General features: G+C 36.5%; 2 protein-coding genes across 3 annotated transcripts; both read left to right on the forward strand.

The window, feature by feature from the left end:
- Positions 1–885: 885 nt before the first annotated feature.
- On the forward strand, positions 886–6828 carry LOC105040690 (isocitrate dehydrogenase [NADP]). Of its 2 annotated transcripts, none has more exons than XR_831212.3 (16): positions 886–1078; positions 2031–2074; positions 2251–2360; positions 3213–3250; positions 3362–3439; positions 3542–3595; positions 3686–3787; positions 4433–4518; positions 4634–4737; positions 4895–4963; positions 5056–5171; positions 5338–5372; positions 5600–5742; positions 6100–6222; positions 6347–6512; positions 6601–6828. XR_831212.3 is itself a non-coding variant. In XM_010917342.3 (16 exons), the coding sequence occupies exons 1-16, from the start codon at positions 1030–1032 to the stop codon at positions 6608–6610; spliced, it is 1251 nt and encodes a 416-aa protein (XP_010915644.1). In that variant the 5' UTR covers positions 886–1029; the 3' UTR covers positions 6611–6828. The 2 variants fall into 2 exon arrangements, 1 of the variants encoding a protein (XP_010915644.1); XM_010917342.3 differs by having other exon boundaries at positions 6347–6436.
- A 4783-nt stretch (positions 6829–11611) lies between these two features.
- LOC105040689 (uncharacterized) lies at positions 11612–14624 on the forward strand. The gene is made up of 5 exons (XM_010917341.4): positions 11612–11862; positions 11960–12091; positions 12199–12236; positions 12463–12529; positions 14162–14624. The coding sequence occupies exons 1-5, from the start codon at positions 11716–11718 to the stop codon at positions 14555–14557; spliced, it is 780 nt and encodes a 259-aa protein (XP_010915643.1). The 5' UTR covers positions 11612–11715; the 3' UTR covers positions 14558–14624.
- Positions 14625–15485: the final 861 nt, after the last annotated feature.

Here is a 15485-nt window from a genome sequence, read left to right on the forward strand (position 1 = left end):
AGATTTTGACATTAAATATGTGTTGAAAAATAGTGGTTGCGTGGTCCAACAGGACGAAACGGTGCGCTCCATATCAGATTTTCTATGCCACGGGCGATGCACAAAGAATTTCCATAAGGTGAGTATATTTTCTTCTCGTGCCTTTGTGGGTAATGGCTTTTATATCCTACATGGGTGTACTATATGGTTGTTTATACTGTCAATCATAATTACTCTTTTTTTTTAGATCCCATGCCATGACTCATGTCCATGCACCGTTATAAGATATAAAGGATCCAGCTATGCCATATATGATATAATTTCTTGATGATGTAACCTAAACCTAGATCCAGTCCAATCCAATCTTGAGTAAATGAGATTAGTTAGACTAACTTAAACATACACTATTATAATAAATAAATCACACACGGCCACGTAATCTAGACAATTTAACCCCATAGATTGGGTCATGGAACGATACTTTTGAACATGAGCGCTTGGGTTGCTTTGCTAAATCCCTTCTTATAATCAAGAATGACAATTTTAGCCAACTTGTTGGGTATCTGACCTGATCTTGTTCAAATGGAGTGAACTTTATTTAATTTGATTAGAATTCGAGATGGATATAAATTTTAAAAAAAATATTTAAAATAAATTTAAATTAAATATAGATAATAATATGTCTTTCTTCTAATTTAATATGATATAATTTTAATTTATATATTTTTTAAATTATAATTATTTTATAATATTTACGTACATATGGTCTAATCTATTTTCTCTTATTTATTCGATCGGATCCAACCCAATTCAAAATGGATATGTTGTGGATATGAAAATAAAATTTAATTACGAAATCGATATAAATATTAGCGGATCCGACTTGCAGCCGACCGGTTGCCATCCTACTTCTCATCCTACGGGCCGCTGGCTCTGACCGTATATAAGTGCTCCTCGGTGCGCAGCTGCTCTCCCGTTCCGTGCTCCGATTGTTTTCCCCTTCACTCTTCGTTTTGCTGCTTCTCGCGAGTCACGATCTCTCTCCCAGAGATGGCGTTGGGGAAGATCAAGGTCGCGAACCCGATCGTTGAGATGGACGGTGAGCACCACCTCTACTCCCCGCCATCTCCCTCTCCCAACCTTCCCCTTTCCGCCTTCCTCCCCTTCCGTGATCTATGCGATTCTAACCATCTCGATGAATCAACTACGTGTTCATAATTATTCGATACCGTGGAGTTTCTAAATCATTAATCACAATTTTTTCTTTTCTTTCTGATGGTTTGGAGTGGCTTACTGAATCTTGTGTATAGCCTGTTCAGAAGGCTGTTCAAGTGTTCGATAGGCTGTCTCAGATGATTAAAAACCGTTGTTGCGTGATATCTTAGTTCGAACACTTCTTAGTTGCTTTGCTGAGTTTTCTGATTTACTTTACTACAACGTGGGAAAATATTGTGGATTTTTCTATCAAAGAAAACTATTTTCTTACTAGATGATGATATGATTTGCTAGGACTGGCGGTGAGATGTGCAAAACCTCCCTCACCCCCGCAAAATTGAAGGTTGTTGGTTGACTGCAATGCCAATTTATTGTGGAGGGAATTTTTTTTTTGGCAATTTAACAAATTTCAAGGGTATATGTTTTCTTGAGAATTTTATTGCACGCTTGCAAGATCAGTTGAGAAATAAGCACTGAACGATCATGTATCTATCAATCATTATCAGTTGAGAAATAAGCACTGAACGATCATGTATCTATCAATCATTTGATGTGCATACGCCAATAAAATACATATATTACATTATTGTGGCACCTATGTTTTTCTGCTCGATATGCTTTTCATTAGTTATGATTTGATGAACTTAAGATGTTTTTCCTATTATAAAATTATAGAATCACGGAATATTTTGTTTTAGTATCCTGAGAAGCATTTTAGTACTTCGACAAAAGAATAGTTTTGATTCAAAGGATGTACTATGTTTGTATGGCTTTTGCAAGCAACATATTTTGTTGATGGTAATTACGGGCTTCCTCTGTTTGGTTCTTTGGTGCAGGGGATGAAATGACTCGGGTCATCTGGAAATCAATCAAAGATAAGGTGGGCGATGAATTTTAACATTGCATTTGCTTGCTCGGCTTTTATCTTTCATCTTTCTGGTTTGCCATTTTCTTCTCCCTTTCATTTTGCTCGGATGGTATCCTGTGGAGTATTTGTTATCATTGCCAGATTTACGATCATGTCTTCTGGTTCTGATGTTTTGATGAATCATGCAGCTTATCTTCCCATTTCTGGACTTGAATATCAAGTACTTTGACTTGGGACTTCCCAATCGTGATGCTACAAATGACAAAGTCACAGTTGAAAGTGCTGAAGCTACTCTTAAGTAAGCATCGTGCTCTTTTTATGACATGTAATTTTTCTATCTTTGATGCGTCTTCCCTGAACATTCTTGCGTTTCATCTCGTTATTTGTAGTAGCACAAAATTTGTTGATATTTTTGCTTGTATCTAGTAGTATTCTCATTATAATATGCCTTCATTAGTAAGTGTGTGAATGAATACGTTTAGCATTAGCTAAAGCTTTCTTCCAGTTAAGATTTTTAAATCCCGAGGGATAGGGTAGCCTGGTTTCTCTATGGGACAGAATGCCCTGCTATCTCACCCAATCCACATGACCATCCACGTTATGTTTCTTGGTAGGTACCTTCTGTCTCTCTTCCCTTCTTTCTTTATTTCTTTGTTTTTTTTCCTGTGTCATTCCTTTCTTTCATTTGTCTTCTTTTTTCTATCCTTTCACCCTTCTTTCCTTTTTCTTCTTGTTTCCCTTTTTCCCCATTTCTTTTTCTTTCTTCCCTTTTTTTCTTCTTCACCTGCTTTCAGAGTCATGCACTATCCTAATTCCTGTTTTCTCACAAGAATCAGATAGGATGACCAATATGCCCCCATCCTGTCGGGATTTAAAACCATGCTTCCAATTATGTTTGGTGATTTACAATGAAACGAATGGACAACTCGACATATTCTCCATTTGGGTTGAGGGTCTATCATTTCTTTGAACAGATCTTTTAATGCAAAGACTTGATAGTAAAATTCCATGCCACTGTTCATAGATATTTCGATGCTGGTAACTTAGTTGCTCATTTCACAGTTTGAGTAGTTTATATTCTCTAGCCTGCTGCAATGATTTTGTACTTGTAAACTTAAATCAAGCTTACACTGCTATATTTCTATTGCAGGTATAATGTTGCAATCAAATGCGCAACAATAACTCCAGGTAAAGCTGAACCACTTGAATGGATGTTTTGACATATATAAACTTTTGGAGGCACAAATATTTCTCATGACTTTGGATTTGTTTTTTACCTTGTGATTTCCATTCCAACAGATGAAACTCGTATGAAGGAGTTCAACCTAAAATCTATGTGGAGGAGTCCAAATGGGACGATCAGAAACATTTTGAATGGTATGTGATGACTTACCTGGATATATTTTCGATTTTCACTCACTAAAGTCATATTAACCTTGTTATTCATCCTAATTTATTTCGTTTCTTTTATTTCTTCAGGCACTGTGTTCAGAGAGCCAATCATCTGCAAAAATGTTCCAAGGCTCGTTCCAGGTATTGAGAAAATGGCATATTATGCTTTTTTTTTTTTTTTTGCTTTGTATACATTCCTTTGCTCTCTCTCTTATCCCCCAAGTTTTCTAGGATGGACCAAACCCATATGCATTGGAAGACATGCTTTTGGTGACCAGTACCGTGCAACTGATACAGTTATTAAAGGACCTGGAAAGCTGAAATTAGTATTTGGTAAGTGCAGTTACCATTAATCTAAATTTTCTCCAAGTGATTCAAAAATTTTTGTGTATACATATGAGGGTTTGAGGCCGCATATTCACTGCTGGAAGTCTGGACTTGATAAGCCTGCAAGATAGTGGGAACAGTGGTTATCAGTAGTTTTGATTGTTTTTTAATATTACTTAATAGTGTGTTTCTGTATTTCTGTTTGAGGGGTTTTGTCAAATTATGAGCAGTGAGTTGGGAACCAAGATGGTGACCTAGATATCCATGACCCGACCAACATGTGGTGCTACCTAGGAAGCCTGCAAAGAAGTGGTGGACCAAGAAGAAAATGGCTTTGTAAAAATTTTGTAATGCAGAAAAGTGAATAATTACAATATCGTTTACAAACCATATCACGTTTGGCATTTTCTTTTCCCTTTACTTGGCATTTTCTTTTCCTTCAATACCCAAGCTATCGCACAGTGAATATTAGACTTTGACAGTACATTGTCCATGCCTCTTTCTGTTTATCTTTTAATACTTCAAAGTCTGTTTTGTTATCACTTATCAACAAAAACTCTGTTTTGTTAATAGAACATCAACTTTCATTTATTTTGGTCGCTATTTTTGAATTTAGTTACATTCTATTTCTTCATGTGCCTGAATGTCCAGAGGGGAAAGAAGAGCAAGCTGAGCTAGAGGTTTTCAACTTCACTGGTGCTGGTGGCGTGGCCTTGTCTATGTACAACACGGACGAGGTATGCATGCTGCAAGTCATATATACTGCAATCATTATATACTTATTTTATTGACCCTGAATTAGCATCTTTTTGTTTCTGAGATCCTTTTTTCCTGTCACCTAATTGTTTATAGTCCATTCGTGCTTTTGGTGAGGCTTCAATGAATATGGCTTACCAGAAAAGGTGGCCACTTTACCTTAGCACCAAAAATACGATTCTGAAGAAGTATGATGGAAGGTTTGTCACATTCCTTGTCACTTTGCACTTGTATTAGTAGTTATCTTCATCAAATAGTTATCACACTATAATTTTACCCATGATACTTCAGTGCTGACTAAATTTGGTATCTTTTTCTTTCCTTTTTGCCCTTTGCTTTCATATTTTTATTCTGCAGGTTTAAAGACATATTTCAAGAGGTATATGAAACTGGTTGGAAATCAAAGTATGAGGCTGCAGGAATATGGTCAGCTATATTCACTGACTTGGCTACTCATAACCAGTGGTGTTTGTGAAAGTTTAGTTGTTTGCCTCTAATGTGCTATTAACTTTTGGTAGGTATGAACATCGTCTGATTGATGATATGGTTGCCTATGCACTTAAGAGTGAAGGTGGTTATGTATGGGCTTGCAAGAACTATGATGGAGACGTACAGAGTGATTTCTTAGCTCAAGGTTTGAACTCTATTTCGCTTCATTTTCAGCAGAATTTTTTATTTTTCTTGCGCATTAGGTGTATTTATAGAAAGTTATATTGATAAACCCTGTCTAGCCTTAGAAAAATCAAATCACAGAAGTCATATGTTCTAATTCCAGAACAAATTTCTTACTGTTTCTGCAGGTTTTGGATCTCTTGGATTGATGACATCAGTGCTGGTATGTATACCCTGAACAGATGAGATCTGCATACTGGATTTTTCTCATCATTTAATATTGGAGATAAAATTGTAAAAATAAATGCTGAAGTACTAGGAATGATTTGAATGCTTTAGATTTTAGTGACAGAGATTGCAGGCTGTGTGCCTCTGAACCAGTAGAAAGGTTGATGGTCTCTAAACAATGAAATATACTTCTTATTGAAATGGAATTTGCATCTTGGTTAGGTGTGCCCTGATGGGAAAACAATTGAAGCTGAGGCTGCACATGGCACAGTCACACGTCATTTCCGGGTTCACCAAAAAGGAGGTGAAACTAGTACAAATAGCATTGCTTCAATCTTTGCCTGGTCACGTGGGCTTGCACACAGGTATGAAAGTCTTAAACTTTCCTTCTATTGAATTAAATGATGGTTGTTTCTACCATATAGCAGAATGTGAATGAGTATGATTCTTTAATTTTCTCATGGTCGCAAGTGATGGCTATAATTTCACTTGTTTCATCTTTTATTCCCGTCATTACCATCTTCATTTTTGTTGTCATCTTACTCATCATCATCTGTCATTTATTAAGGTGTTATCTTCATGCTTCATTCTCATTAATCTATTGCCTGGTGTTGAATTAAACAAAAAGGTGGTTATCTTCTGTCTGTTTAATAAGCACCTAGCTGTTGTGGTATTTGTTTAATGACAGTACTCAACCTGCTATGTGGTGAATATTCGGACAGGGCGAAGCTAGACAACAATGGCCAGCTGCTTGATTTCACTGAAAAACTTGAAGCTTCTTGTATAGGAACAGTGGAGTCTGGAAAGATGACTAAAGACCTAGCTCTTCTCATTTATGGATCTAAGTACTTCCTTACCGGTCTTTGCTGTTGTGGTTGCTGGGATATACTCATTTATATTTGGTTCAATAAAGTGAAAAATGATGGATCGAAATTTACCCCTCCTTTTCTTTTCATAATAATCCTGCAGGGTTACTAGAGATCAGTATCTGAACACGGAAGAGTTTATTGATGCAGTGGCAGAAGAGCTGAGGGCAAGACTTTCTCGCAAATCAAAGTTGTAAACCCCTCACACCATCTACGATTTAAGCTGAAATAGTCTTTTGAAAGCTGTCCTTTGATTCGGCATCATTGTGGTATCCGCTCTAGTTATTCTTTTTGGGGTGTGTCTAGGTTATTCTATCTTGTATCGACTCATTCGATGTTGTTTAATGTTGGTTGCAGGTCTGATTAGGCTGGAGCTGTGGAATAAAGGATTTTGATTATCATGTTATGTGGAGGCTATATATCTTCGGACAATAATTAGTAAATCTTTTTGTTAGCCATCAACTATATTATGGTTCCAAATTCATAGTCCATCATGTGTGTTGTGCTTAAACTTTTAGTACATGACACATTTTTATCTCATTTCTGAGCTTAAATCCACTGCTTGGTTTCATCTTTCACAAATAATTGATGCACCCTCAAAATTGAAGAGATTGCATTCATCTTGTTTACTTTAGCATTGACTGAGCTTGTTTATAAGGTTCTCTCTGTATCACTATTCCTGGTAGCTGTTAGAGGAGTGGCTTCATGGGTCCGGAAGTACTTCTTGAGGACCGAGTTGTATGCGAGAGGTTATGGCCTTGACTATGGTTTTCCGTGCTGCATTCTGTCGCTCCGTGCAGCAGCGGCCCTTTCTATGTTCGAATCTAAAACTACTCTGAGGATCGGGGTGAAGGACATCGCAAAGCTTACCCATCCATAATGGACGATGATGTTGGAACGTGTTCAAGAATCATCATGAAAAGAAGAATAATTTTGTTGCAGAAGAATCTTATGGCTTATAGTTGATAGTTGATGATACTCATTTAGTCTAAATAGTTGATAATACTCATTTAGTCCAAGTTACCATTGCGGTAGAGTTTGGTTTGAATTTTGTGGGTTAACTAGATATTTTGCTGAAATGATCTTTGGAGGAGTGAAAACTGGTATATCTGGTAGGCAAAAAAATCGAGATGTTTAAATTGAATTTTTTTTGTACATTGCACTAACGTCATGTAGACCTGAAATTATACTGGTATTTATTTGGGCGGTTTCTTGCATAAATAACTTTTTTTCTGGATGGTTGTTCTTACAAGTAACCATCATATGTCTTGATAATTTTATTTAGAAATTAAATTCAAGATCAAACTATTCACAGTTGACTTCCTGTGTGACCAAATATAAGCCTTCTAAGTATTATAACATGAATAGTTAACCAAATTTTGGTTGGTCTGGTATTTTTGATCATTTACTCTCGTATTGTGGATGATTTTTGAGTGTGTAAATGCATATGCCCATATTCATTTTAGGTGGCTTTTCTGCAATTTATCAAACTTCCATGCGTAATATGCTCTCTGCTTAAGGTGTTAATATAATAGCACCGATATGGATTTGATTTTTTTTTTTTTTTTTAAATGGTAATGCGCGGATGGTTTTTGTAAAGAATAATACATGGGGAATTGATGATCCCGTTTTGGTATTAAAACTATTTTTCGGTTATCGTATAATCCCTGTCGTCAGACTTTGACACAAGAACACAACGTGTTGAGACCTCAAAGAACGTTGGGAATTGGACCTTGTTATGCCCATATGGAGGTGTACAATAACAGCAGTCATCGTTTTGCGTCCCTCATGCTGATTTGATTTGGGGAGGATACGGTAGATTGGTACCTATATGCACAAGGGAAAGCCTCAATGGTGAAATTTTGTAAGCTGAATAAACTATGGGCGCATATCTTGAGGCTACTTTCAATTGCTATAATAGTCACCGTCAATTTTAGATCAGATGCTAACCGTCTCTCGCTATTTAAGATAAGAGACAGATTTTATTATAAAAGATATCGATTCTCTCTTTCGGATCCTCACCACCGAGTACCTCTATTTCAACATTTTTAGCTTGATCTATTTGGGTGTTGGATTTTTGGCGCATGCGAAATTCTTTGGACACTATGGGCGGACGGCATAGAAAATTCAATTGGTCCATATAATCGTCACTTTTTAATACGTATCTAATATTTATAGTTCAATTTTTTTATTTAAAAATTTTATATGATAAAAATATTTTTATCTTTTGAAAAAAATTATAACATTCTGTGGCATAATATAGTTCAGGATGTTATAATATAGCCTAAGATATCATAATATGAGAGAAGTATTTTTGTTCAACAATTTTTCAATATGCATTTAATATCTATAGATCGATTTTTTCGTTTAAAAATTTTGAATGACGAAAATACTCATATTTTTTAGAAAAAATTATGACATCCTGTGCATATTATGGACGCAGGATGTCATAATATAGATATAGAATGCCATAATTTTTTCAAAGAGTAGGAATATTTTTGTCATATAAAATTTTTAAATGAAAAAGCTAATTTACGGATACTAAATGCGTATTGAAAAATAATGATTACGTAGATCAATCAGATGAAGCGATGCACTCTATGTTGGATTTTCTATATTGCCCGCAATGCACAAAGAATTTCACTTTGGCGCACATGGGAGGTGGGATCAAGAGAGGATGCATTATCAAAGATTGCTGAAAGTGTTTAATTTTTGAAAATATAAGGCATTGGGGACAACAAAGTCGTTGGAGTAATTATTTTCATATGATTGGTGTTAAAAACACCTCTCGCAGAAGATTGGCTATAATTTTTTTTTAAAAAAAAATCAGCTCTAGTTGGTCCATTAAATTTTGATTCCATGAATTATTCTTCTTGGGACTATGAACGGAAGGGGGAGTCATACGAAATGAAAATCTTATGTACAATTCTGGAATGAAAATTCTTTGCATGGAATGAATGGCCTAATGGATTTGGGCTCAATCCGAAGAAAATTATGCAAAAGTTTTATAGAATTATTCTGAAGCTATATGATCAGAAATTGATCCTATGATTGAAGTTATATAACAGTGCCCCGATTCTATAATTTTTAGGCTTGGTTTGCTCGGAGGTCTGGCTGTTTAGGCATGATGTATTTTCAGGAATTTGGTGTTTTATCTTGGATTTCACTTAGCTCCCTTCATCAATCACAACTTCTTAGAACGTGGTGCAAGCCCAACTTACTGGCATCCCACCCCAGCCAGAATCAAATACTACCTCTGGGCCTGTGTCACCCGATCAACCCACGCAATGGCCAGCTAATGAGTCCCATGTGTCTCTAGACCTACAACCTTCCATTGGATCCAGTTCAACTGTGCCCTACGCTACCACAGCCACCTAGTGATCCCGACCCATGTGCCATCTGCCGAACATTTGGTCTCTCCAAGAGAACACCTTGCTTCCTCTTCTCATGTTGGGGGCTATCATATGACACGGTCAAAGGATGGAACAGTAAAGCCACGCTGCTTTAGTACAAAACATCCTATGGCTTTTGTGGTCACTCCCCTCTTATCGAACCAACATGCTTTACACAAGCTCGATGAGATCCCCAGGAGCATGAAGCAATGGCTAATGAGTACAATACCTTGATCTCTAACGGCACTTAGATTCTTGTCGCACCTTCTCCTTTGTAGTATGTTATTGGCAGCAGATGATGTTAAGAACTAAAAGGAAAGTTGATGATTCTATAGAGCGCCATAAAGCACATCTTGTGGCTAAAGAATTTAATCAACAAAAAGGTATTCAGCATTGGCTATGATGAAACCTTTAACCCAGTTATCAAGTCTGCGACCATTTGTGCCATCCTTTCACTTGCTGTCTTTGGTGGTTGACCTGTTCATTAATTGAATATTAAAAATACATTTCTTTATAGTAATCTCATTAAGGCTGTCCATACGAACAATCTCTAGGTTTCATTGATCCGGATCATCCTATTTATGTTAGCAAACTACAAGCCTCAAGTAAGCTCCACGAGCCTGGTTCTAATGCTTGAGTGCTTATTTGCCATCTCTTGTTTTTTTGTGGGCGTAAAACCAATGTTTCTCTATTTATCAAGCGGACAAAGAATTACATGGTAGTTATTGTTTATGTCGATTATATTCTTCTAACTGGCTCGCCACATACTTCTCTGAATTTATGGACTTCCGCTCTTTTCATTATTTCCTTGAAATTGAGGCCAAGCCTACATCTTCAAGGCTTTGCCTACATCAATCCAGTTATATTTGTGATTCCCTTGATCAGGTCAAATAGATGGTGCAAAACATTTTTCCACTCTTATGTCTTGAGTTCCCAGATGTCCTTATTTGTTGGTACCCCAGTTCCTGATTTGGTTTACTAGTGCCAAGTGATGGGTGCCTTTTAGTATCCGCCTCTTACATATCCAGATATTGCTTTGTTGTCAATCTGGCGAGCCAATTTATGCATCTGCCCACCATCTTGCACTGGCTCGCAGTTAAGCAAATCCTTTGGTATCTGAAAAACATCGTTGATTATGGGCTTCATATTATCCAAAATTCCTCCCTTACTCTTCATACTTACTTGGATGTTGATTGGGTCGGTAATCTTGATCATTGTCATTTTATTAGTGGCTTTACTATCTTTGTAGGCTCCAATTTTATTTCTTGGGATGCTAGAAAATAGTAGATAATTGTATGTTTCAATGCCAAGTCTGAATATGCCGGACTTACTAATGCTACAATTGAACTCATTTGAATTTAGTCTTAATTTCAAGACTTGAGTATTGTCCTTTCTAACCCAGCGATAATATGGTGTGATAATCTATAAGCCATCTATCTCAATGTTAACCCAATTTTTCATGTCCAGATTAAATATATTAAAATTGATTTCCACTTTATGTTCGAGAATGTATAGTTCATTATTAACTTCATGTTTGGTTCATCCCTTCCTTCGATCATCTAGCTGATATTTTTACAAAAAAAATTTTCTTTTAACACTTCCAACTACTACACTCCAAGCTCTCGGTGTTATCTATCTAGTTTCTAGATGGCTGTTAATCATTTAAATCTTTAAGGAATCTCTAAGTTCATGTAATTAAATAATTTTAAAAAAATTATATTTAATGAATTATTAAAGCATAATTTGGGTTTCTATTATCGTATATATTCCATTAAAAGATTAACGTGGTATACTGAAGGAATATTCATAAAATTTTAAAAATTATATAAAATTTTAAAATATACTTTTGGAACATATTGCTGTACACTTCAATTTTTATATTTATTACCGTATTTTTGAGATTCATATCGTGCATTTCTATTCTTGCATCTATTACCATTCGCAATCAATTATACCAAAACATCATAAAAGAAAGAGTTTTCACCGGAGCAAGTTGGGAGAGCATTTCTATGATTCCCTGCGTTTCAGTACCGTAGAAAAGGAGGCGTCCGTCCGCTTGTGGCGGTGGCCGCAAGCAAGCATGTCCTATCTCTCTTCTTTGGCCGCTTTCCCTCGCTCCGTACAGCAGCCGCCCTTCGTCTACTCGATTCCACCCAGGAGACCCAAATCTCCAATTCGTTGTCTGAGAATTGGGGCAGAGGAGATCGCGGAGCTCGCCCATAACAAGGTATGGTTCACCACTCCCACATCTCCGGGACCTTTTTTGGAAGATAAGTGTAGGAAAATTTCTTTTTTTCTTGGTTGATGCCGGGTTCGTGTTTCAGGTGTTGGTAGCAGCTACTCTTGCCTCTGCGATCGGGCAGCTCTCCAAGCCGCTGACCTCGGCCATTAATGGGAAGGGAATCGATCCCAAGGCGGCGGTTCGGCCAGGCGGAATGCCGTCGACTCATTCAGCTGTAAGACGAGAGTTTATTACTTCTGTCGCAGGGTTTATTTGATTCTGTGTTTTAGTCGAGCGAATTCCAGTTTCTTGATGATTTCGAATTGCTTGCTTGACCAACAGAGCGTTGTGGCTGCTGCAACTACTCTTGGTTTAGAAAGGTAGGCAAAGAAAGTGTTTGTTATAATCTTTGAAAGATAAGTTTTCGTGCTAGGAGTTATTATTAATTTTGTTATGGAAATTATATTAGTTAAGAGCCTGGTACCATGCCTCGTGTTATAACTACTGTCGTCTACCCGTCAGTTAATTGGCAATTGGATCTGTCGGGAATTCATGCTGGATTGAGGTGTTGTTAGCTTTATGACTAGGCTTATGTTTGTAATGCAGGGGATTTTCAGATTCAATCTTTGGCATGTCCGTGGTCTTTGCTGCACTTGTAATGTACGATGCCCAGGTACACCCTATTGAGTTTGTTAATATATTTTTTTGTTAATTTTGTGTTTGTAATATTTCCCTAACACCATGAGTACATGGGGCGCTTTGCAAAAGTTGAAGATGGCCTTCCATTATGTAGCAGTTAATTTAAGCAGAAGATTTACAATGTTTATCTTGATATTACTTCCACTCATATTTATCCAGAACGATTATGTGAGTTCGCTGAGGCTCTTGCCATTTAGCAATAATCAGGCTTAGAACAAAGAACAATATGTCCGGCAAGATTTGCTCCAATTTTATGTACTTTGTTTTAGGAATCCAAGCCATGCCCTATTCTATTTTGACATGCTGCACCTCAGGTCCCCATTTTTACTGTTACTACATAATATCTTTTTTATAAATGCCCATATCATCTTAGTCGAGAAAATTAAGCTGGCTTTGGCTTGCTTAATATTATTTCTTTCCTTTTTCTTCCTTAAAAAAACCTTGAATCTGACTCCAGCTTGATAAACTGTCAAGTTCAAGTTGTTCCTATGTTCCAGAAATTAATAGGTCGGGTGCAGATCATTTGCTAGGAGGGTCATACAGATGACAGATCCTATAATTACAAAATCACACCAACATGATTATCTGTGCTATCATGTCTACGTACGGTGAAAATAGTGTGCCTCTAGACTTCATAATATAGAATTGGCAATTGGATGCCTGGATCCTGCTTGATGCAATTTCTTTTGCTTTTATTTAACATTGCATTCTTAGTTGGACAAAAAGTAATGACTTGCTCAGGTAGTTCCATGAGATGCTAAACATGGTAATTCTCAAAAACTTTCTTATATTAATTCATATGGTCAGAGTATGAAATCAACACATTAGAGGGGGACTGTCTGAAGAAAAGGGATTTATTTGAAACCCATGCCCTTGTTATTATGCTTGGAAACTAGCTTGACAGAGCCTTTTTTTTTTGGAGGGGGGGGGGGGGGAGGGGGGGGTGAAGGCGGCGGGGCCTTCCATTTTGTTTTTTGTGCTTTGCATTTTTGTATGTGCCTCTTTTCTCATGTCACTGTTGACAAAAACTTAGTTTCACCAGTCTTGAGTAGATAAATACGTAGGGTACAGGTAACCACATACAATGAAAAAAAGTGTCTTGAGAAAGATGAGAAAAACCACGTAATTTGATTTATTGCTTGTTTCTTCTTGAGACACTGGACTGGTTCTAAAAGTGAAACATCGGCTAAACTATTAGACATTTGAAGAATAGAGAATAAGCAAAGCTTTGCATGGTTGCAAGGTTCAGCCCTCTTGAGACAAAGCCTTCCAGCTTCAGCACATAATCAGTTTCCAATCAGAATATGGCGTTGCATAATGTTAGGAGTTTGAAACTTTTGAGAAGATGGCAGGTTTTTAGCTTAACTGTGTCTTCTGTGCATTCAATTCATGGTGGAATTCTATCTTTTGTTTACTTCTGACCATCTAAGGACCGAAACTATTTATGGGTTAATATAAGACTCAACATTATCTGTTTAAGCTGCAGTATGTGCTCATTCACAGTTGCTATTTTTTGAATACTTGGTATGAGAGAATGAATATTTTGAACGTCGCCTTTAGTGAATGAGGTGTTTGTTTTCTCATTTATATTTTTAATCAACTTTAGGGAGTTAGAAGAGAGGTGGGTTACCATGCAAAGATTTTGAACAAGAGACTGAAAATCCAAGACAAGTCAACTCTGGATCCAGAAGAAGATCTGAATGATTCTAAACATGGAACATCCTCCATAAATTCCGAGGAAATTGTTCCCCTTGTCTCCATCTCTGAGAAGGCAAATTCTTATACCTCAAGATTGGAATCCCAGCAAGTTCGCTGTTCTGGAATTACACCAAGCAAATTGGGTGCAATGCCAAGTTTGAAAGTTGATGTTAAAAATTCATCGGAGAAAACCTACAGCAAATGCGGTCCACTGAATGAATTGGTTGGTCACACAGAAATTCAGGTTCTAGTTGGTGCCCTGTTGGGTTTCGTTGTAAGTTTAGCCATTGATGCTACATTGTGACTGTAGCTATTATGTTCTTCTCATTCAATACTAAATTCAAAATCAATTTAATTTGTCTGCATGTAAATGATGGTCTCCATTTCCTAGCTCTTATAGTTATGTGTTTTTTTCCAAATTCATAGTTGATCCTATCATGCAGTATAGAGACAAAAGAAGAAAATGGAAAACTGTATTCTCTAATAGGAAAAGAAAGGAAAATTAAGCGAATGGCTTCATGATAAAGTGTACACCGTATATAAGATATTTAAGTTGTCCATTGTTCTATTTCTGCTTTTGTGCTCCGTATGTTTGTAGGGTCCTTTTTGCTTCTCTGTACTAGCAAAGTGTGTATTAGTGCCATCATAAGCTCAAAGCAGAGAAAATCGTTCTAGTTAGATTGGTAGAAAATTTTAATGACATACAAATTTTGTACCTTTCCTTCAATTGTATGTGTAAAGAAAATATCAAATCAATTCTTGTACGATAAGTGAAACAAGTAATTTACCAAACAGCGAGTCGTACAATATTTGTGAGTTTGCAGATGTGTTGTTGTTGAAAATAATTAGATTTTTCATGTTATGTGATATGCAATTAGCATTTGTACTTCAAATGAATTTAAAATTCATGTGCAAACTTCCTTTCCACGTTTGATCAGAATAGATGGACATTAAAAATTTAAAATTTGAATGTTGTGCTTATCATGAGTGTATTATATAATTATATATAATTATACATTTCCGAAACCGAGAAAGTTCAAACATAAAAGAACTTCTAGAGTGTTTTGAATGGTAAAAAAATGTCAAGCCGTGAAAAAGCTTGTAGAATTTAAACTAATGATGTTGGAAATAAAAATACATTGTGAGAGCTTGTAAATGAAGAGGACTAAGGAGAGAGAAATTAAATAAGCTAGAAGAGAAAGTGGCCAGATAGAACCTTGTTATTTTTGAAA

The sequence above is a fragment of the Elaeis guineensis genome, chromosome 3 (assembly GCF_000442705.2).
Source record: "Elaeis guineensis isolate ETL-2024a chromosome 3, EG11, whole genome shotgun sequence".
Lineage (NCBI taxonomy): Eukaryota > Viridiplantae > Streptophyta > Magnoliopsida > Arecales > Arecaceae > Elaeis > Elaeis guineensis.